Raw genomic sequence first — 23418 nt, 5'->3', positions numbered from 1 at the left:
CCAGTGTGCTCATAAGGACTGTGGATTGCAATTGCAAGTGAGGTGGTAAATGGGAAAAGATTGGGAACAGCTGCCCCAGTTGCGTAGGCTTTGTTTTCCTGAAATACCCTTGATAGAGCTTGAAGTAATGTCTGTTTAAATTAAAAGCTATGGAGAGGGTACAGGTGGCCCTTCAGTCGAAAAAGATCTTTGCTGCAGTGCTTTGCTTGTGTGGGTGAAAGCGAAGCTGGAGGATCAGTGCATCTAAGCTCAGTGCTGCTGTAAAATCTTAGGTGGAAAAGTTTGTGTGGGGAAGAAGATTCTGAGACAGATCTGCTTGGCCATGCTTGTTTTTTTATAACGCAGAATTAGATTGCACATGTGTGACAGAACAAAACAAGCCCTGTCTTCAGTACCTGCCTTCTTTCTGGAGTTGCTTATACCCTTTCTTAAATCACAGGGTGTAAAATTAGTGACAGACATAAAGTTCTTGGGCTTATCTTGATGTTCCACCCACTCCCTCTGTTGGAACACTGTGAAGGTGTATGTTCTAATAGCCCTTAAGCTGTTCAGAGAGGTGCAGCTCCTTTCTGTAAACCTAAGATAACTGATTACTTAAATGAGGGGAGATTCATTTACAGAATTAATAACCTGTTGGTAATGCAAGTGTGTGTATTTGGTTGGAAGCAGAATTTGAGAAAGATTCAGAGTCTCATTGGTAAGGAAATCAAAAAGGGATATTTTAGCACCTACAGAAAGGAAATACAGAGAACAGATAGCAAAGAGGAAAACTACAAGAGCTTGGCATAATTAGTATTGCAACCTGGATGCAAGGGAATGGTTGTATGTTGTGGATAGAAAGGATACTATTAGGAATGGACAGGAATTATTTGAGCAGTAGGATAAGACTGATATGGGGACAAATAATTAGTCATAATTTGTCTCTGAAACACATAGGTTGCACACAGCTGCATGCTGAGTGAACTGTGAGTAATGAGATTGTGGAATAGCCTTCCAAGTAAGCAGCACACCAATAAAAACCAAAACAGTATGTCTTCATGTAGCATTTGATAAATATCCTCCTTATTTAAAAAGAAAGAGATTTTTTTCCACCACAGGGAGGATAGGCTTAGAAACCTGCTGGAATGATAAGCCCAATGTTCCAGTAAATTCCTACACTCTGTTTCCAGTGAGGAGAATACACCCCTGGATTTGGATGATCACGGTGGCAGAACGTTCCTCAGAGTTCTGCTGCATTTAACGATGCACGATTATCCTCCTCTGGTCTCTGGAGCCCTCCAGCTTCTCTTCCGACACTTCAGTCAGAGGCAAGAAGTTCTGCAAGCTTTCAAGCAGGTATGTGTGTTCATTAAAAGCATCACTCTTCATCTGAACGTATGTATTGTGGCTAAAAAAAAGAATAAAGATCTTTTGTGTGACTAATGGGTTGCATTCATGTAAGGTTCAACTGCTTGTTACCAGCCAAGATGTTGACAACTACAAGCAGATAAAGCAAGATTTGGACCAGCTGAGATCTATTGTGGAAAAATCCGAGCTTTGGGTGTACAAAGGCCAGGGCCCTGATGAGACTATGGATGGAGTGCCAGGTGAAAATGAACACAAGAAAAAAGAGGTAATTAGGCTGTGCTTCTCCAGATTTGTATGTTAATACTTTCTGAAAATGTAACTGTTCCCAGGCCTGTGGCAGAAACAAGTGTCTTGTCAGCAAGTTGCATGGCCTGGTAATGCTGACTGCTGGTTTTGGACTAAGGCAAGAATTAGGGGGGAACTTAGACCAGCTGATGGCAATTAGTCTCAGGAAACTACTCAGAACTGTATGATGTTGCTGCAATGTCAGCTTCAGGTTCTGACACCAGGGTGCCTGCACCCAAAGTCAGTCAGATGGAATGTGCTCTCAACATAACTGATTTTTTTTTTTTTCTGTATCCCTTGGCTAAATTATTTGCATATATAATGTGGGGTTGCTTATGACTTCATTGTAGCTATTAGCATGGTGTGTTTATTAATTGTATTGAGTTTTATAGTAAGTCCACTAGTGAAGCTAATGAATGAATGCTAAGATATACAGAGTATGCTAAAGCACCGTATCCATGCGACATCCAATACTATAGAGAGAAGTCTTGATTAAACCCTGAATATTTTTCACTTTTAACTATTTACTGTTATTAAAAGGCAGAGAATAGTGCTTAAAGAACCTGTTAAATGCTGGTGCTTTATTGTGCCTGGTAGTACTGGGCTCCTGCAGTACACACATGTGGCTTATGGCTAGCTAAATGCCTTTCTCCTCACTATCATTTTAATCAAATAGAAAACAGTGGATGGAAGAATGCAAGAAATGGTCCCTGGGAAATGAATGCTTTTTGTTGGGAGTGCAAGTAATTTACTGATTGCCTTCCTTGTGCCTAGTTAGACATCCTTTGCTCTTTGTAAAATAACAATAATAGTAAAGGGGGAGAGAGAGTTTTTGATGGAGAGGACCTGCTTACAGATGGAATGTGACAAATGAAGGAAAGGACGGGAGGTTACTGTCTCTAAAATTACCCTACCATCACATTATTTTATGTTACAGAGGTCTTGACAGGATAATTATACGTATTTTTCTGAGACTGAGACTGTCAGCAAACTGAAGGCTGACACCCCTTTCCAGGAAGAGAGCAGTCACTACCCTAGAACAGTAATTTCAGTCTTCATGAAGAGCATACTGCAAGCTTCTAATAAACTGCCTGATTCTTATCCACAGGAAGGTCACAGCAAGTCACAGAAGCCTGAAAGTACGAGCAGCTACAACTACCGCGTAGTGAAAGAGGTAAATCTGCTTCTTGATAGTTAAATGGCAGTGTGAGTGAGTAACACAGCTCTGCAGAGCTGACTGCAGTCAGAGGGAGACACCCGGGAAAGTCTGAGTCACTCTTCCATTGTGGAAACTATTTGCTGAGTAATAACGCATCCCGGCGTGAATGAGAAGCCAGGAGTGCAACAAGCACGACGTGTGTTCTTTCCTTAAGAATGGATTAATGAGAAAGACAATGTTTTGTTGCTGTTTCAATGGTAACACAATATTTTTACTATCAAAGGCTATGAAGGAAGAAAACAAGTCAAGAAGCTACTTTAATTGTTCTGCCCTGAGTAGTTCACATGCAAAACTGTGCTGTTGAAATTTAATTTCAAAAAGAGCTTGCATTGGCACTGCTGTGTTCTGGTAATGGGTTTTCTGCAGTGCTGTGCTGTGGAGCCAGATGTTAGCCTCACTTTGCACAGCTCAATTCTGTAAGAGCAGCACTAGTCAGATGAAGTGGATGGTGCCCAGGCCAGGAACCACCACGTGTGATGATGGATCTATTGCCTCACTGCTTCCCTTGCTTGTGCCAGTGACAACACTGTGCTGGCTGCTGCATACTGGGAGAAGGGTGAGTGCCACAGTCACGGCTGCTGCCTCTTGCTTCTTAGCTGCAGATCGGTCCTTCTGCCACCCCACTGCTGTTGCAGGAGCAACCAGGCTTTAACCTGGTCTTAACTCCTCATCACAAGGCTGTGAAACTTGATTTTGCTCACTAGGACCATCACTGTTGATGCAGATGTGTTTTCTGACATTGATTCCCTCTGGGAGCCATCTGACACGTTCTGGAACTCAGCCCAGTTCTAAAGCAAATCTCTCCTCCAGATCCTGCTCCGGCTCAGCAAGCTGTGTGTCCAGGAGAGCACCTCGGTCAGGAAGAGCCGCAAGCAGCAGCAGCGACTGCTGAGGAACATGGGAGCACACGCAGTTGTGCTTGAACTGCTGCAGATCCCTTATGAAAAGGTTGGGTTCTTGTACAGCTACCACTTCGTGTTAGGTTGATGGGCTTTAATACCTCATCAAGTCTTCCCTGTTGCTGTGCGGTACCTGTATGACAGCCATCCTGGGATTACAGGGGAGCTTGGTTCCCTGTTCGTACATCAGCAGATCTGTCCAGTAGTTACACACAGAACACAGACCTCCCTTCCTCCCAGTTACAGTCCCAAGTCCTCTTAGGTGTGAGTTAATACCAACAGGGTGACCAGCAGAGGGCTGCAGTTCATAATTAGACATATCAGAGTGCCACGTGTGGTGTCAGTGGTACAGGGTGAAACTCTCTTGGACCAGCCTGCTGTACACACTGCACAGCACTGCATTGTGCTGATGGAGCACACCCTGAGTTCATTGCCCTGCTGCCCAATAAGTCACTGGCAACAGGCACTTATCACTGTGTAGGTGAGGGACCTTGTCACATTTTTTACCATTTAGTCCTGTCCTCTGTTCCAGACTCCACAGGTTTCTGAAAGCCAGTAATTCTAGGCAGTAGCTTTGACTAATGTTAAGTCTCACTGTCTTGCTTTGTATTTTGTTAAGAAAAATCAGCAGAAACAGCCCCTCCGATAACTCTTGTTGCCATTCTGTCCCATACTTGTGAATATGCTACTGAACAGGCAGTGTGGAGAGGATGTTTCACCCTTGGAAATGTATAAAACCTCTTAAGAATAAAAACAGTGATTTTCCAAACTGCATTTTTTGCCATCAGTAATCTGCACTGATGTCAGAGGAAAGGCACTGGTTCCTGAACTGTGCAAGCAGTGTGCACATTCCAGTAAACATAAATTGGGCTTAACTGCTGCAATAAGAACTTTCCATCTCCTCTTTGCCATGAACTACCCATCTGTCACTGCTAAAATGCATTTCAACAGGACGTGGCAATTTTCCTTGGTAGCCCTCAGGTGGTGATGTGTTGTGGTTTGGCCAGTGAGCTTCTCTGCTCAGAAGTGTAAAAGTGACTAAAGCACGTTGCTGGCAGGCCTGGGTGTGGAGTCTGTGATTTTAAAGAATGAACTACTGTGACTTCTATTATGGCCTTTAGTTTTGATGATCTTTAGAACTGTGAAGCAGGCCAAACTCATCCCTAATGTCTGTGAACTGGGTGGAGGTTTGTTTTTCTTTGGAGAGTGAGAGATATGTGACAGTTCTCCTGCAGAGCTGGAACTGGGACTCATCTAGTGCTCACCTGCAAGTGAACCCTCAGGTTCTTTGTAACCCCGTCGTATTTGTCATGCAATCACAGGCTGAAGACACGAGGATGCAGGAGATAATGAAGCTGGCACACGAGTTTTTACAGAACTTTTGTGCTGGGAACCAACAGAACCAGGCGTTGCTGCACAAGCACATAAACCTGTTCCTTAACCCAGGGGTAAGAATAACCTCATGCCATAATTTTTCTTATTTTTTATTTTTCCAAAGAGAAAAGTGAATGGAATGTCCTTGGTAGTTACCTTTGGGCCTGTTCTGATGAAGATTGATTGGAGGGGGGTCACACTTTGTTTTCTTTCTAAAGCCTCCAAAGCTGGTTTGGGACCATTTCACTATAGAAAGTTCAGGAGGCTGAAGTGGGCTAAAACAAAATAAGCTGAGATACAAGGCGTGGTGTTGAAAGGTTGGCTCCTTGGGAATGGTCTGTTCTGCCATACACCCACCCTGCAGGGATGTTGGCTTTCTCCTGACCTCTCTGTGGATTTGGTGATTTGTTTCTTTTCTAATTTCTTTCTTTCATCCCTTTCATCAGATTCTGGAAGCAGTAACAATGCAGCACATTTTCATGAACAACTTCCAGCTTTGCAGTGAGATTAATGAACGCGTTGTTCAACACTTTGTCCACTGTATAGAAACACATGGCAGAAATGTTCAGTACATAAAGTTCCTGCAGACGATTGTCAAGGCGGAAGGAAAATTCATTAAGAAATGCCAAGATATGGTAATGGCTGAGGTGAGAGCTGCAGAGATTTGCGAGGTCTGAACAGAAGTTTTCACATACCATTTGGTGAAAATGACAAATTGATCCTCTCGCTTCTGGGACTGCCAAGAAGCTGACAGCTCTCTCGATGCAAAAAGAGCATACAGCTCCAGAAAGCACAGGCTGTTTTTGTGACCAAAAGCCTTCTGAGCTCCTCACCTAGAGATACGAAGAGCGGTTGGTTATGGGTGATAATTGCGGGTTATTTTCCAGGCTTCTGCAAAGCAGTGCATGGGCAAGCTTAGTTTGAAGAAAGGCTGCCTTTCCATAGGAAAACTGTAAGAGAAATAGTTAATTTCAATATTCTGATGCTGAAGGAAAATTTTACTGATAATACCATAATTTGATGGGAATTTTTTTTCTTATGTAGGTGAATATGTAAATTGTTGGTAAGTGCTGAAAGAGGAAAAGTCCGAGGGTCTTTACCAACATGCGTGTAGGGAACTGGGAAATCGGGATGTCAGGATGGAAGGGAGAGGTCAGAAAAGGGTCAGAAGTCCCTTCCCGTGGGATTTTGGAGGCAATCTGGCAGTCTGTCTGCTGGCATTGTTGTTGGCCTGCTCGGCAGGGGGCGCTCGAGGATCAGATTTGTCAAGCTCTGGTTTCTGCATCAGTTGATCAGAGATCTTCGGTATTTTGCAGCTCAGTTTAAGAATGGTTTTGTGGGCTTTTCAACGTGAGGTTGGGTTGGTGGAGGTGTTCAGCAGTCGGCTTTGACCACGGTCAGCAGCTGCTGAGGAGGAAGGGGTTGCTTTCTGCCTCTTATCTAGCTGATGGCCCCACGCTCTGCCTGGAAGGCTGTTTGATCCCCACAGCTGTGTTCTTTGTAGTGCTCAGCCCCACAGCAGCTCTCAGTCTGCTTGCTATTGTTCTGTTTGTGGAGTTACAGGAGAGCCTCGCTGCTCTGGAGCTCTGGCCATCCAGACCTGAAGTGTCAAGTTGATAGAAATCTTCAGTATGTGACTTAACATGTCACTTGCTAGCCTTGGAAAATTGATGGTGTTTGTTCAGAAGGGTGGAATTACTGAGCCTGGCAGCCCTCCCACCCGGCGTGCCCCCAAGGCATTTTTCTGAACAAAATGGTACATCCACAGCTTACTGCATTAAGAAGTCAGCTGAGGCAATATATGTGAAACTAAAAAGTACAACGGAAAGTCACAAGCTTCTTGGCACAACTTCTGTCTGAGCAGTCAGTTGGGCTGACTTTGAAGTTCCTCAGCAGGTTAGAAGTGGTAAATTTGTTAAGAGACAGTGTCATTTCTGAGCCCTGCACCGTGTGAGGGGAGCACCGGAGGAATGCCCAGCTGACTTGGCGGCTGCCCTTCTTTTAAGGTTCCAAAGAATAGCTAATTAGCTAATCAGGACTTGCACTGCAACAGCCTGCTGATTAGGGGAGGATGCTGTGGGGCGATGCCCAGGCTTTGATCTGTTAATGGAATATTTTTCTTTCTTGTTAGCTGGTGAACGCAGGAGAAGACGTCCTGGTGTTTTACAATGACAGAGCCTCCTTCCAGACTTTGGTGCAGATGATGAGATCAGAGAGGGATCGGATGGATGAGAACAGCCCTCTGATGTACCACATCCACTTGGTAGAACTGCTTGCTGTGTGCACAGAAGGCAAGAATGTCTACACAGAAATCAAATGCAACTCCCTCCTTCCTCTGGATGACATTGTTAGGGTAGTAACCCATGAGGATTGCATTCCTGAGGTGAGGGCTCTTTGCAGACACTGGCCTGCATGAATTTGAAATGCATTGACTTTGGGCAAGAGAGATTTAATGTTATTTAGTCCTTCTGCTGTGATAAAGCTGGTGGGGCAGGTGAGCAACAGCAGGTGAGCTGGGAAACTGAATTCCTCTCCTGGTCCTGCTATAGACAACCCTAGTGATTCAGGATAGCTCAGTGAAATCCTTTTGTTTCCTTGCCCTTAACGGGGGGATGTGATGCTGTGCTGGCTTCTTTTATAGGGTTCTTGAGGCAGAGAAGTTTATGGAGTACGCTACAAAACTTGAACAGATGGTTCTGCAGAACTGGAAATGATTATAATGCTGACGTTTTGTCTGCAATAATCCCAGTGTTTTTTATTGGATGATGTCTTGCTATTCATGGCATTAAATTTCACCAGTGCTTAACTAAAAGGAAGTTGAGCTGCAAATGATTTATGTAGCAGTTTTAATGTGACATTATATCCATTCACAACGCTTCCCAGTTTTCATTTTTTTAATGGTAATCTTTTTCTCCACTTTTAGGTTAAAATTGCGTACATCAACTTCTTGAATCATTGCTACGTGGACACAGAAGTAGAAATGAAAGAGATTTACACCAGTAATCATATGTGGAAGCTATTTGAGAACTTCCTGGTTGACATCTGTCGGGTAATGATTTCTGTATCTGGGAACTGAATTGAACAGTTTAACCTCTGTAGCATATAGCAATAAAAATAAGGCACGGTGCTGCTGCATCCAGGCAGGGAGTGCCCCCAGCTGCTGTGCCTTTTCACATTTCTATTTGCCTTTTTCCCGTGCCTGTGGATTTCATTAGTCATATTCCATGGAACGCATTGATATTTTCCTTTAAAAAAAAAAAAAGCCCCACACCCTGCTCCTTTGTCTAATGCATTTTTATGTTCTGCCACCTGGCTTGCTTATTCTGGCTGTGATGGCCAGTTCCTTCCCAAGCAATAGTCAATGTTTTTTGGCAGGTCAGGACCGTTTTGTTTTTCCAAGCTTGGCATTTGTTTGTCCCTATGGCTTTCTGCCTGGGATTCCAAGTATTTCCCCATATGAAAGCATTACACCTTGGTCCTTCCTATCCTCCAGCATATTTCTTCTAAGGAGCTCTGCTTCTTCTCCTTACTCCTAAACATGCTCGATGCCAACGTATTGAAACAGTGAGAGTGTTGGGGTCTGCCTTTGCACGTACTGGAAATACAAAGATGCCAGAATCATAAATGTTGTTCTGGCAGGGCACTGCCCTGGCTGGAACGATGCAAAATCAAACATCTCCAGTCCATAATCCTTATTAGTCTGTTTTGGTTGAGTTGCTTCTGATCTAGTGATGAATTGTCTTGCAGGCTTGCAACAACACCAGCGACAGAAAGCATGCTGACTCCATATTGGAGAAGTACGTCACAGAAATAGTGATGAGTATTGTCACCACTTTCTTCAGCTCCCCGTTCTCTGATCAGAGCACTACTTTGCAGGTAGGAAAAAACTAGAGGCACAGATGAAGAGATATATGTTAATTCCACTTCGGTTCTGTTACCAGCTCAAAAGAGACACGTGGGTGCAGATGCGTGTTCTTTGTGGCCAAGGTGTTTGTTTTGAGGTAGAAATGGATAGAAGATTCTGTGTATCGATGTACAAACTTTTTCTGTGACAGCAGTTACAACTTCATGAGTAAATTCAATTTTCCTTGGAACCACATAGAAACACCCTCCAGAGGGCCTACAGTTATGAGGTTAGCAGTTGGGTGGCAGGAAAGAGTTGTGCAGAGCACATTGAGGAAAGAAGATAAAGCTTCGGTGGCAAGCCTTCAAGATAGGGGGAGTGAAAGTCGCGTTACAGAGGGTACAAAGCCAGTGTATTTTATAAGATTATAATTTCCTTTAAAAACAAAACAAAAATGCAAAAGCTCTGTTGTATTAAGCTGAATAACTTCTGGTCTGTAACAAAAAGCACGGGGGGGAATTTGGAATGTTTGTGACAGTGACGGAGATTGCCTCTGCAGAACAGCAGTGTCAGGACGTTGCCCTAATGTTTGTGTTGCAGCACAATGATAACATCATTCTTTTATTCATAAATAACTTCTTGGGAGGAGTGTGGGCGGAGTGGTCAGGTGTCTGGCTGATCTCTCAGGTTTAAATGTGGTGATTGCTGAAACCTGATGCAACCTCATCATGCCAAAGGCAATTGTTGAGAGTGCAAACTCCAGGTTTGTAATTCAGTGCAACTGGCAGCAGGTTAGGAAGCATCTTGCTTCCCAAAGGCAGCCATAAGGGGCGTCTGCCAGTTGACCGTGGCAGTCCCTCATCAGGGTGTGGATTGTAACCCTTTGGATCCTGGTGTGCTGCCTGGGTGCTGCAGGCTTCCAGGAAAACAAACAGAGCACTGCTGCGTGCCTGCATCAGGTGAGGAGTTCCTTCTGTCCAATATTAACAGTGTGTTCCTGCCCTCACTGAATCAGATGTGCAGTTGATCCGTGCCTGGATGACCAGTTTCCAGCCTGATCTATTCAACTATTTTATATGCAACAGAGGTCTGCTTCTCAGGCCTTATTCAGGCAAGAAGTCAGTCACATTGAAAGCAGCAGAGCAGCATTTGAGCTGATGTCCAATGCTCTTTAATTGCCAGACTGTGTGCGTTGCCTGTGAGAGCACTGAAAGATGCAGCAGCTGTGTTTGGCCTGAGCAGCTTTATTAGAGTTGTGTCTTACCCAGGCAAGTCTGAGCAGTCCAGCAGTTCATTTGCTTCTCATGTGACTTTAAAATGTCAGCGAGTATGGTACATCAGCTTCCATGAAAGTTTGTCAAAATTTCATCCAAAGATAAGAAGTTGAGATAAATGGTTAGCCTTGTTCCCCAGGGCTCTGCCCTTCTCCTCTCATCCCTGTGTTGTATACCTTGGCTGTCATACCTTTAATTGTCATCTGAGAGCACAACATTTGAATACACTTCCTTATCATCACGTTAGCTATCTGGTAACTTTATGTGTCAGCAGGTTTCTTCAGTATCTCGTTCACTCCTCCATACACAGCGATTTCATCCCTCCTTACCATCTCACTTGACAGCTCTGTCTTTGTCTTATCCTGGATTTGCCTTGCTTCTGTGTCTTTGAGTTCAAAGCTCTCTGTCTCTACCTTTCCCTGCCTGTCAACACTCTTGCTCACGTCTGAGAGCTCTCCCACCTGAGGAGTACAGCCTGCTGGAGTACCTGCCTGGTGCACATAACTCCTCCAGGTGGGATTTTACCCTCAGATCTGAGATTCTGCAGAGCTCCCTGTCTCCATAGGCAGACGACCTTTGTCGCTCAGCTCTGCCTTGCCTCTGGATTTGCTTGCTCCCCATTCTTCCTGCTACGCCTTGTCCTCTCATTTCTTTTCATGCGAGCCTCTTCTTGTCTGATGTTCTTTCATGTTATGGCTTGTTGGACTTGAATTGTGCCTCCCCTGAGTCAGGACCAGCCTTGCTTGTTCAAGGAACACCTTGTACATCTATCATACAGTTCAAATAATATAAAATTAGGAGAACATAAATATGTCTTTTCAAAGAACAGCTGTCCAAAATTTTCCTCTGTAACAAGTACTGTTTAGCTTGCCTGCCTCCTAAGGTTGCTGCTGCCCGAGGCTTTCCTTCACAAATGTTCTTGGAGGGATGTTGGAACGTGGAATAAATTTCTTGTTTGATTTATGGACCTAATTTGAGCAAATTAAGCAGCTCTGAAGCCTTTTAGACCAGCAAGTCTTTGGAAAGGAGCTGGAAGGGCTGTTGGTGGCTGAAGTCCAGAAGTGCAGATATTTTTGGTGCCCTCAGAGGACAGTGCTATCTGCCATGTTGCTGGTGTTTGGCTTATTTCTAGAAAGGATACTGGGTATTTGCCTCTCCTTTTATATATTCCATAGTGGTATCTTTTAATGTATTGGTTTAATAGATGTAGTCATCTCATAGATTTGTTTTTTTCCCTCTAACTCCATTTTTTTCTTACGAACAGACACAGATCTTGACCAGAATAAAAGAGGTATTTTTTCTCTGGTTCCTAAGTCTTGTGGGCTGTGCACTGTGGTGTAGTTCACATAGCTGCTAGACAGATGATGTAGCTAATAGGTAGTGGGATGTGGGTATTCCCTCTCAGGAAGAGGTCATTTGAAACATTTTAAATACTCTTTCTTCTCTAGGTAAAATAAACGAATTGCTATAGAAAGTAATTATTCTACAAAACCAAGTGGGGAGGTCTGATTGATACAGTTGGGATGTTGCAGAGATGAAAGAGCAAAGCTCATGTGCATTTGTGTGTCAGATAGCTCACCTATCTGCAGTGACAGATCACCGTGCAAAGTACAGGGCTAAAAACCACACGTTAATTTTGGCTGCTCTGTAACAACTGGGATGATTTACCACTAACTACTACCTATGTTCAAAATAACAAATACCCAGCTGGTTTCTTCAGTAAATGAGGTACCAGGTGATATTTGAAGTGATGAGTTTTCAGCTCTGCAGCTGTGCTGTCGTTTAGCCCAGAGCCAAGTCCCATTTACCTGTGGGCTGTTGAGTCAGCTGCTGGTCAGTGCGAAAGGAAGAACCTCCGTGTGCCAGGCTTGCTGATAACTCTGATTAAACAGATTAAGATTACTGCTTATTTCCTTTGCTTAGTCAGTCTTCAATTACTAAAGCTTTATGCTTTAGAAGCTGTCTATTTAGTATTTCCCTTCCAGCTCTTGCTCCCACCCTCTCCATTCGGTTGCTGATGGTGTGGTAGATATGCTGCCTATGCAGTATATTGTGTAACTAAAGGATGCAGACCAGCTGGAAATGAGTGGTGTGCAAGAAGTCATGGTTGAAGCTGGAAACCAGTGTTACCTCAAGTTGATTCTGGCACATCTCAGGATGATGTGATGCTTGATTTTTCTTTCGTCTTGTGTTCCAGACTCGACAGCCTGTGTTTGTACAGTTGCTGCAAGGTGTGTTCAGAGTTTACCATTGCAACTGGTTGATGCCAAGCCAAAAGGCATCAGTGGAAAGCTGCATTCGGGTGCTCTCAGATGTAGGTAAGACATGGATGCAATCAGATCTCAGTGCTGCAAACATGATCTTGTGTTTGCTGCTCACGTGTCGTCCTTCCCAAAACAAAGCTCAGCTTCTTGCTGGTGCAGTTTGCAGCTAATTCAGAGCCAAGTTGCCCTGCAAAGCCAGAATTGTGCCCATGGATTGCCACGGCTGAGCAATAGGTGTTGTCACAATAACCTGAAGTGCTTTATTGGTTTAACCTCAGAGCTCTCTGTAATCCTGTTGATCTGTGACTGGGAAATGGTCCATCTAGAGTTTTGTAGCACTCCTCCCAGTAATTTGCTCTGCTTTGAGTAGCAAAAAGAGTAATTTGTACTGGATATGAAGCCAAATTCTGTTGGGTAGGTGCACGTGTGTGCTAGCATGGGATTAATGTGTGTCTAAAGATGTACTCCTATTCACACAGTTTGAGTAAACAGCTCAGAATTGTGAAATCCTTTAAAGTAGTGCTACAGAGAGGTCTGACCATTACACAGTTGCATAGTTTAAAGTGCATACCAGGCAGATTGCAGAAAGAACTGCAAGCAGAGCCTTTCTTGTTCTTGCATTGATTGTAATACATGGGCTAAAGGAACCTCTACTTGTTGTTGCAGCAAAAAGCCGAGCCATTGCAATTCCTGTGGACTTGGACAGTCAGGTCAACAATCTCTTCCTGAAATCTCACAATATTGTGCAGAAGACTGCAATGAACTGGCGAATGACTGCAAGGAATGCTGCCCGCAGAGATTCAGTGCTTGCTGCTTCCAGGGATTATCGAAACATAATTGAAAGATTACAGGTGACTGTGCAGCACCCCTTCCTCCTTTGATAAGCACCTGTGTATTTACATGGAAGGAGGAATTCTCTAAGTAGAACAGTGCTTGGGAATTGCCTAGTCAGAATGCTCTGTGGTTAACAAGTTTAGCTGATGCTGAATGTAATCCTGTGCATAGAATCAAACATAGGGCATCGTATGAGGAAACAGAATTGAATGTACACTTAATGAATAGAGAAGCTTTACTCCCTTAGGAGGGGATGGCATTTAAAGTTACTGGTACTTGAAAGATTCTTGTTCCACCATCTGTTAGGAACAAAGCATTCCTTTGGTTAGAGAGGACATTTTCACTGTCGCAGCCTTCCAGACCCCTTGAGTGCATTGCTCCTTGTACACCAAGCCCCTCAGTGCAGTGAAAGGTGCCACAGACCTGCATGGAGGCACTGCAGAGCTTGAAATGAATGGGTGCGTTGCTTTCCTGTGACACAGTTGCATCCAGAGTCATTTTCCTGAGGTGTGCTGGCATCCCCACTCTTTCTGCTAAAAAGTAACACTTAGAAATAATGCTTTGTGTTAGAAATAGGGACTGTTTTAGCTATATTCTATGCTCAGACCAGTAGGTGGTTCAGTAAAACCTTTCTCATACTGAAGGAAATACATTATCTTAAACTATGTGTTTTTCCTTTGAAGATTAATCCTATGCTCAAAACCTTTTTATAGCAAACAGTGCTAACTAATTTTATGTTAATTTAGCACCCAATGTAAAAACTGTGCCCAGCCCATTCTCACTGAAATGGTTTGTCCCTCTCTATCCAATCCCCACTGTCCTTTTCAATGCAATTAAACTTCTCCTCTCTGCCTTTGCATGTATCTCAGTGTTTTGTGAGTGCTGAAGTGTCAGCATGAACATGCTTTTATTGTCAGGTAGCTGCAGCTTTCCAAACATGAGTGAAAAGGCAAGAATCCCATTTATGCATAATTTTAAGTAATACTTCTTATGCTTATGCATACTGATAAAACTACCTGAGAGTGCAGGCAGAACAGAACTAACTGTTCAGCTCCTCTTTTGCAGCTTGTAGAATTAATTTGTATATAACTGTATGTGTGGTTAATTATTGTATCTCAATATGATCCAGGACATTGTGTCAGCTTTAGAGGATCGTTTACGTCCTCTTGTCCAAGCAGAGTTGTCTGTACTGGTAGATGTGCTTCACAGACCTGAACTGCTCTTCCCAGAGAACACAGACGCAAGGAGGAAATGTGAAAGCGGAGGTTTCATTTGCAAGTAAGTTGTCCTGAAATCTGACATGTTGGGAGCTTTGTAGTATTTTGCTTTTTACCAGTTTTCACCCCGTGCTCCATGGAGGGGTGTGCTCTTGCCCAGCTTTGTGCTGGCATTTCTTGCTATAACAGTGCTTGTCATTTGGGGGAGGGTGAGCTCCTGGAGTGGGGGAAAGGCTGGTGTGCTCCTAGAGCTGGTATTTAGGAGTCTATTTGCTGAATTATATATAGTGCCTATAAATGAGGATGCAGTTTTGAACTGACTCTTGTCTTCAACCTCAATGATGTTTGCAAGGCACTTGTCCTTGCAGCTCTTGATGCTGGGGAACTGTGTCAAAATCAATTGTTATCTCATGCATCACATAACTCAGATGCCCGAGTTTGGAGTGAAGGAAGGGAAGAGATTACAGGGTCATTTGGAGGGCAGTTCAGAGCAAAACCCAGCTTCTCAGATCATCTCCTGGAGAGGTGGGTTATGGACAGAGATCACAGAAACCAGGTAACTGAGTAATTAATAAATGCTGGGTAGAGTGGATTTCAAATTTCACTACTGAGGACTCCCAGTGTGTTTTTAACACAGTAGCTGTGGAACAGTTTTTCTCCTTGCTGTTAGGGTTTGTTCTGAAGATTTATCAAGTCTTAAATTATATGCTGCCTTCCTCTGATTTCTTTCTGCCTGTGATCAGATGGTTTTTATCTGGTTCTCCTGCCTGCTACTCTGTGCATTTCCTTCACAGCTTCACTGAAGCCCATAGTGGCTTCTGACGTGTTGCTATTGAGGATATTCCCCTAACAGTTATATAATGGAGAGACAGAATTATGTTTTAATAAAACCCTGTTTGCAGCTTAAATTCAGTAAAAAAACAAGTATGTTATCCTACTTTTAGAATGTTATTATTAAAATGAGCTGTAATTGATTGTTTATTTTCAGATTAATAAAGCATACTAAACAGCTGCTAGAGGAGAATGAAGAGAAACTGTGTATTAAAGTATTACAGACACTCAGGGAAATGATGACCAAAGACAGAGGCTATGGAGAAAAGGTAATGTAATTGACAGTTTGTCATTCCATGTTCAACACTGCCTTTATTATTCAGTAAAGGAGAATAAACTTCTGGCTTCTTCAAGCTGTTTTGTATGTGTAAGCATTTCTGTGCTGGAGAAGGAACAAAAAATTTTTATTCAGCTAACAACTTCAGATAGAGTTGGAAAGGTTAGCCTGGTTCTGTTTTCTACTTGAAATTTGCAAGTTTAACTCCTAATTCCTGCAGTTGCTGACAGTGGTTACCTTTTAACGATGAATATAACTTCTTTATCTCTTTTTTGGGTCCAGGTCACATAGACTTGCAATGAGAGGATATTTAGTGGTTTGATTTTAATTTACATACATCTGAGTCATCATCTTGTGAGTTACAGATGGAAACTGTACAGCCACCCCTGTATTTTCCTTTCTCTTCTTTGCCTTTTCTATGTACAGTTCCTTTGTCTAGTTGAGAGGGATGTTTTCCTGTAGCTACAGACCAATTCTCTGAGTTGGAAGCGTGTCTATGGCAGTATGTTTGGGAATCTGGATGTTCCTGCAGTCCATTTCAAACTCCCAATCTAAAGCATCTCCTACATTTTTTAAACAACCCAGCCTGACGGCATGCAGCACAGCAGCACGCAGCACAGCCTCTGGGTGAACGTGCTCACCAAGAGGTCAGAGCTGGCAGCTGGGGCTGGGAAGCAGTGGTGTGGAAGGATGCTCCCTGCAGCTGGGAGCCTGTGCCTGGGAGCAGATGGTGTCTCGTGTCTGACGAGCACGTGCTGTAGGGTTTGAAGTTGCTGCACAGTGCTAGATTCACAGCCCAGAAAGGCAGAAGCTTTAGAGCTCAGACAGTTTCATAATATGAATATTAACTGTTTGTAGCTATAGCTGCAGCTGTGAGAAAGGGAGAAGCTGTGAAGGCAGAGGAAGCTTTGGCATCACCAGGTGAATGCCCACCTGGGATGGCCCAGGCAACCTCTGCTGTGTCTGGCGTAGCTGGAAAGGAGGATGCAGGAGCAGAACACAATGCTCTGCTGCCTGTTCAGCAGGAGGCTGAGACCTGGAGGAGCTGACAGAGCAAACACAACAGGGAGGCTGCACACATGTGGCTGTGCACGTGCACATGTGTGGGCTGCAACCGAGTGCACCCAGCTGAGCACGCAGCAGGGCGGGATGGAGGGAGGCTGTTAGCAAAGTGCCCGGAGGGCAGGGATGGCCAGGGCGTGCTTCCTTCCCTTGTGCTGCACCTCTCCAGATCCAGCCTGCCTCCGGGCTGTGGCTGCACATTTGTTCTGCAGTGCTGTGCTGCTAAGGAATCACCTTCACTTTGCTGTAGCAGTGTTTTTCGATAAACTCATTGACTTTGGGAAAGGGCCCTAATAAACTGCAGGAAGAAACATGTATAGGTGGGATGAGAAAGGGGAAGCAGATCAGTACGATGAGGCAGCTGCAGCTTTCAGCTTGTTTTCTATGAATTGTCCTCCTCACAAGTGTCAGGGTCCTGTGCTGAGTCATAACCCTCTCCCTGCAAAGCCCTGAGGCAACTGCTGACCTCTGCTCAGCCCCTTGGTACAGCTGGAAGTCTTCAGCCCCGCTGTCTGTTTATGAAGACGTGCAGTACTGTGCAGGTCAGGTCTGGCAGGGGTTGGCTGCAGCCAGCACAAGTCAGGCTGCTCCAGTGATAGGGAGCTGGGCGAGGTGATCAGGTGTTGGTTGCTGACACTTTCTTGTACCCAAAGCAAGGGGATATAAAAGTTGAAACACAATCTCAGATTTGGTATTAATTAATTTATCAGTGTACATTCTCCCATTAAAAAACAGCCATGAGAGGCTCTTCAAGGTCAGCTGGTGTAATATAAATGATGGACATTATATGTGAAAAAAATAAAAGCTTTGAGTTCTTAGTGCAATATGCCAGTTGGTTTTTCTGGATGGAAACTCACTTACAAGGGTACCTTAGAATTTTACAAACTTGGGTAAAGTGGCATCTCCAGAGGATACAGTTGTTGGGACACCATTCTGTTGGAGAGCCCAACACGATTCTCAGGCTTCCAAGTGTAGAAAATGCATTACAGCAGATCAGTTACATAATGCAAAATAAGAACATCCCTTGAAGTGGAGCTCTGAATATGAGAAAGCAGCTGAGTGCTTACAGATAGACTGCTGGCAGTGTAGGACAGCTGCTGCCTGGGTGTGAGTAGTGTAACCATGGGCTCTCCCCTGTGCTCATATAGCTGGATTTAGTCACCACTTAAGAGGCAATGCCTTTGGTTTTGCATTCATCCTGAAGCGTAAGAAGAAGGAAGAGCATCTTATCCGCCCATTCTAAAGCAAGGAGGCCCAGAGGCAGGCAGCAGATCTCAGTGCTGTGAGCAGCGTGCCGACCATCCCCGCTGTGCAGCTGGAGGTGAGGGGTTGCTGCAAGCAGTGCTCAGCAGCAGTGGAGCTCAAGGCCAGCTTGGGCACAGCATGCGGTTCTGCTGGCGTGCTGAGTGCTGCTTCTGGAACAGTTTGATTTATAGAAGGCCTCACTCCTCCTCTCCCACTGAATCTTCCAGCACAAACAGAAGTGCCTCACCCTCCTGGCCCGTGTGCTGTCCCTTCCGGAGGTGGAAGCGTAGAGCACAGCGCTGCCTCATCCCATTAGCTGAGACCTTCATTAAACAGCTGGGATTCCTCTGCAGCATGCAAAAAGCGTGGTGAGAGCACAGATGCACAGAAGCCTGTGGGAAGGCTCGAAGCTTTCCATATTGCTGAAGGCTCCTGCTCTTGGCACGCGCTCAGGCGCTCCCGGCGATGCAGAGCGCACCGCAGTGCATTCGGTATGCTGAAAGCTCTGCTCCATTGACAGTGTAGGCTAGACCCACGTTTTTCACTTAGCTGAAACATGTCATTCATGCACCTCGTCCCGCTGCCTACCAGATGATGAGCTCAGCTCTCCAGTTGTTAGATTTCAGAATTCTGCTCCTGTTCCAAACTGGAAACCCGACTGCCGGCCTCCCAGCTCAGCTGCCCTCGCACACCTGGGGCAAAGCAATGCTGTGAAATAAGCACAATGTTGGGTTATGGTGTCAGTGTTAAATGATTGATAGGATCCTAATGTAAGATTTGTTTGTAATTTCTCTTACTAATGCTTGCTTTCAATTCTTCCCCTCTTTTTTTCCCAGCAGATTACCATTGAATTGGATAATGCTGAGGTTTTAATTTTATTTCTCTTCTCCGGTGTTGTTTGTATGGTGTTTGTTTCTTGAGCAGCCTGTGACCTGTCCTGTTGTCTCCAGCCCTGTATGCCTGTGTTAGTGCAGTAGTGGAGATCCCAGTCCGCCATGTGTCTATAGTGGGAATAGTTACCATAACTAATTCCATGTGTCGCAGCTTGCAGCATCAGTCCAAATGCTGTTAGAATTCCTGGCAGTCTCCTGGTGCCAAAGGAGCTCTCCTCAAGTCTGGGACCATCTCTGAGTGCCTCTGGAGCACTAACTGCTGTGAGCACTGTCAAAGCATCGGCCTTCAGCTGCAATGAAGCACTGAAAGCTGTGATCAGGTTCTGTCAGCTCTTTGGAAGGCCAAAAGTTTTAATGGTGTTAGCAGGGAAAGTGGAAGAAGCTGGGAGGCCGTGGGAGTAGCCCCTGCCTGAGCTGTGTGGCAGTGGGACGTGGACTGTTCCCAAGGAGCAGCAGGAGGGCAGTGGGCACTGCTCTGTGCTGGGCCTGCTGCCGTTGTTTGCAGGCAGGAAGGCTGTGTGTGGAGAAGGGCTTCCAGTTTTACTGATATTAGGCTTTCTGAGGACTCCAGAGGTGGCATGTTTGGGGTAAGCTGCCAAAGTCTGAGCTGCTTCTGCTGCTACAGCTTCCTCAGGCAGACCCAAAAAGTCAGTGTGGGCACAAATATTGGGATTCTTTTTGCATAAATGTATGATGCTCAAAAGTGATGGATTAGCACCTTATTTCATTGAAATGCCAGGGAGATAGAAGCGTTTTCCTCTTTTTGTTTCCTGTGTTATCTCCTAAACCGACCATTTAGAGGCAACAAAATTCAACCCTTTAAAATATTCACAGTGCTGCTCCTGTTTATTCAGTGGAAGAGATGATGAACTATAAGGCGCTTTCTGCAGAACTCTATTTGGATGCTGATCAGCTGCATTTATCTGGGTAACTTTTCTCTGAGGAGAACCACATCGGATTTGAAATAGCGACTACTTTTTAAATGAGATTTTTTCCCCGTCTTACCTGGGGCTTGCATACCAGCAATGTCTCTGTGAAAAATGATCCTGCTGGCACATAAACGCCTCCGTCAGGTGCTGGACCCCCAGGTTGTGCGGCGCATCCCAGAATAGCAGCAGCATTTCATCTTGGAGAACCTTCAGACAAAACCATGAATTGTTTAATTGCAAATTAAGTCATAACATGAAACTCTTTCTCACTTAGTTTCTGGCTGCAATGCACTGCCTTCGCCTGCAATAAATCAGCCGGAGCGTGTGGAGCAATTTGGGATCTGCTCTTGAGGCTGCAGTGTTGGAATGCAGTTGCTCTGTGGTGGAGCAGCTACTGGAAGGCACAGGTGTTGGGTGTGTGGGAAGGGGATCCAGCAGGGTCTGGAAGCACTGGTGATTCCTGAAAGCATCCCGGCGTTGCCTTTTTCAGCTTGTCACCCCTGGCCATGGTACACGTGTGTGACAAAAAGCACAGCAATCTCTAGTGGCAGCAGAGCTAATAAATGCCCTCCCTGCCTAACTCTGCATTATGTAATTTTTCTGACCAGCTGAAGTGCTCCTTATTCGCTCAGGGTAAGACTCCAGTAAAATAACTGAGGGCAGAGCTGCCTGATTTCTGAGGGCTCCTGTGATGGTACGAGCAGTCTGAGCTTCACATCCTCCACTTGCTTCCTGCGGGGCAATTTCAATGCGGGGTGTTCCAGACTCACTGAACCCCACAATGTGAAAAGGTGCATGCATTTGTCACAGAGACTTGTGGCAGGAAGAGAACAGGAGCTGCAGCCCCTGCTAGCATTTGAGGGCGAAGAAAGGGAGTGCCTTTCTCAGCAGGTGAATAACTCTGGAATCCACCGTGGGGCAGGAAATCCCCTGCAGGGCAGGAAGGATCGGCAGTGCGGTGTGGGGCGTGCTGGCAGTGCAGGAGCGAGCACTGCTTTGATCCCACTGCCTTCACTTGGCCAGGTTCTGTGCTCTCTGCTGAGGGATTTATCCTGAGATTGCTTTCAGCATTGCTGCTAGGAAGGAGGGACAGGAAGGAGCTGGAGTTCTCCCACGGAGAACTGGTGGAGTTCTTAAGCTTTTGTAGATGTTTTTCAAGCTCTCCAGCATCCAGTACTGCAGCAGGGTTCATGCAGGATTCTTCTGAGGAGAGGGATTACAATGCATTAAGAAGGAAAGCAATTCTTGCAATATTTCCAAAGATTTCAGGTTCCTGTAGAGCTGTAGACCTAGAGCTGTAGGGATAGGATCTGCATGAGACTGGCTTAAAACAAAGAACAGAAGAGGTATCTTAAGGTTGAGGAGAAACAAGATTTGCTTTGATAAAAATAAAAGGCTCAGCAACCCATAGCTGGAGCCTGGGGAGTGCTTTGCTCACAGCCTGCCCTGGGGCTGGGGCTCAGGCAGGGGCTGCAGAGCTTGGAGCCTCAGCTCTATGTGAGTGCCTTGAGCAATAGAGATGCCCGCCTCCAGCCTTGAGGTTCATGGTCTCTGTAAAAGCCCTTGGGCTGAGCCTTTCCTAATGTACTCCTCTCAGGGTTGCTCTGCTGTGTTTTTATTTCTGGGGAAGCTGCCAGCAAGACCAACCTAAATTTTTCTTAGGTGCCACCCGGTGTGAAACTGTGCCCAGCAGTGATAACAAAGTTGTGTCTGGTTGCAATAAGCTTGCTTTTAATTAGATCCCCAACCCATCCAGAAGCCAAAATCCAGTGATAAGTGTGGGTTCTGCAGTTCCAAACCCTAGCTGCGAATACCAGGCTGCACCCTGGGCTCCCGTTGGCCCCAGTGGATGGCTGTGCTGCACTGAAGTGCAGGTGTCCTGAAGGAGCACGTGAATCTTGTTGATTAAAAAGGTGAGAAGTCTGAGTGCTGACCTGCAGGTGGCATGCTCAGGATGCTGAATGTGACTGGGAGATGTCCTACTTTATTTTTTTTCCCTCTCCCCTCCCAGCCACATTGCAGCGAACTGCTCCATTGGGCACCTGCCAACATTCAAGCAGCAGTTACATAAGAACAGCTTTTTTTCCTGGAATTTAGGCTCGCTGCTGATGTGTGACCTTCAGCAGTAATTGCCAATAAAGGCGGTGGAGCTGTTTACGCTGCCTCGGGTCCGTGGCTGCCAGCAGCCGACCCTGTGCTGGTGGCTGTGGCAATGGCTGCCCTGCGGCCCCATGGCTGCAGTGGGGTGAGGACAGGCAGCTCCAGCATGCTGCTGTGGGGCTGTGCTCCTGGTCCTGCCCCCATCGATGGCCTGAGAGACCCAGCCCTGCACCCGCGACAACCTGAGTTTCCATTTGGTGCTGAGGATGTTTAGGACTTGGAGGAAACTAACGGAACTGAGTATTTCATCAATTTATCTTTTAACTCACTAACAGGCTGCCTAGAGAGCTGTGGGTGCTCTGTGCCTGGAGGGGCCCAAGGCCTGAGCTGCCAGGGGCACCCAGCCCACACAGGGGTTGGAACTGGCAAGTCCTAAAGGTTCCTTCCAAAAAACAATCATCACCAAATTACATCTTTAAGCCCACTCCATACAGTTTTGAGGTTGTGGGTTTTTTGTTTTTTTTTTTCCCCTCTTCGCTTTGGTCTTAAGGTTTCACATAGGTGGAAAGGGAACTCAAAATCCTGGCACAAAGGGATGGACTGAAGCGACCTCCACGATGCTGCTCATCAGTGATGAACTGTGAAGCTGAGCGGAGTGCACAATATAGGCCATGTTGTGCATATTTGATTACTGAAATTGGAAAAATTATTAACCTCTTAAGTGCTGAGGGGATGCATTTTTAAATTGTTTTCCTCGCAGGGAGAGCTTGTGCCAAGGTCATCTCTGTGTATTTTGCTCTTAGACAGTGCTTCACTTGTTATGTCTCCAGGAGAGGAAATGCAGGCTCTCATAAATTTTTGTGGGCTGCTTTATATTTTTTTTCCTTCGGAGATCCTGCAATCTTTGGACTGTTTTTATTGCACAAACTGGAACTGGAATTGGTAAGCTCTCTGGAAAAGGAGACTGGAACACTTCTAGTTGTTTGTAAAAAGAAAAAGAAAAAATGGCACCATCTTACTGCTTAATTAAAACTACTAATGCAGAATTTGTAGAGAAGATGGAAATGGCAGAGCTGGTAAGAGCTGCGCCGCCCCAACTCTTCTTGGTTCTACACAGGAACAGTGTTGGCCTTACATAGGAGACTTAGCACGTAACCCATGCAGAGCTGTCAGTTATTTCTGAGGACTTAGGAAGGACAGCTATACAACTGGTTCTCTTGTCTGCTGTCGTGAGTCAGAATAGCTGGTAGAATGACAACGTTTTGCTTTTGCTCTGTGTGTTTCAAGAGCTGCACAGATGTATTTCAGAGAGAGAACAGAGGCTCAGAAGAAAGGAGAAGTGCAGGGAAGGACTGGCAGGGCAGCGCCTGCATCCAGCTGGAGCTCTGCCTGGGCAGGAGCTGAGGAGCAGAGTTAGGGCAGAGAAAGCAGGGCAGTCGGCTGCTAAGCTGCATCTGACATCTTCGCTCTATTTCTTGATACCTGCATATCCAACCTAGCTATCAGAGGCCTGAGTGACACTGG

General features: G+C 45.3%; 1 protein-coding gene across 3 annotated transcripts in view; it reads left to right on the top strand.

The window, feature by feature from the left end:
* The window catches only part of ITPR1 (inositol 1,4,5-trisphosphate receptor type 1), a 149006-nt gene that overhangs the window by 60082 nt on the left and 65506 nt on the right, over nt 1-23418 (top strand). For all 3 annotated transcript variants that reach the window (XM_042823314.1, XM_042823315.1, XM_042823316.1), the window contains 13 exons: nt 1170-1335; nt 1442-1612; nt 2741-2806; nt 3662-3799; nt 5073-5198; nt 5571-5771; nt 7256-7507; nt 8048-8173; nt 8872-9000; nt 12440-12560; nt 13173-13357; nt 14470-14618; nt 15546-15657. In XM_042823314.1, coding sequence (XP_042679248.1) covers nt 1170-1335; nt 1442-1612; nt 2741-2806; nt 3662-3799; nt 5073-5198; nt 5571-5771; nt 7256-7507; nt 8048-8173; nt 8872-9000; nt 12440-12560; nt 13173-13357; nt 14470-14618; nt 15546-15657 — 1942 coding nt within the window. The remainder of the gene's footprint in view (nt 1-1169; nt 1336-1441; nt 1613-2740; nt 2807-3661; nt 3800-5072; nt 5199-5570; nt 5772-7255; nt 7508-8047; nt 8174-8871; nt 9001-12439; nt 12561-13172; nt 13358-14469; nt 14619-15545; nt 15658-23418) is intronic.

Source organism: Centrocercus urophasianus, unplaced genomic scaffold (genome assembly GCF_019232065.1).
Source record: "Centrocercus urophasianus isolate 14NV4802_14NV808 unplaced genomic scaffold, USGS_Curo_1.0 seq_22, whole genome shotgun sequence".
NCBI classification, from domain to species: domain Eukaryota; kingdom Metazoa; phylum Chordata; class Aves; order Galliformes; family Phasianidae; genus Centrocercus; species Centrocercus urophasianus.
The sequence above is the reverse complement of the archived record's forward strand: the minus strand, read 5'-3'. Positions and strand labels throughout refer to the sequence as shown.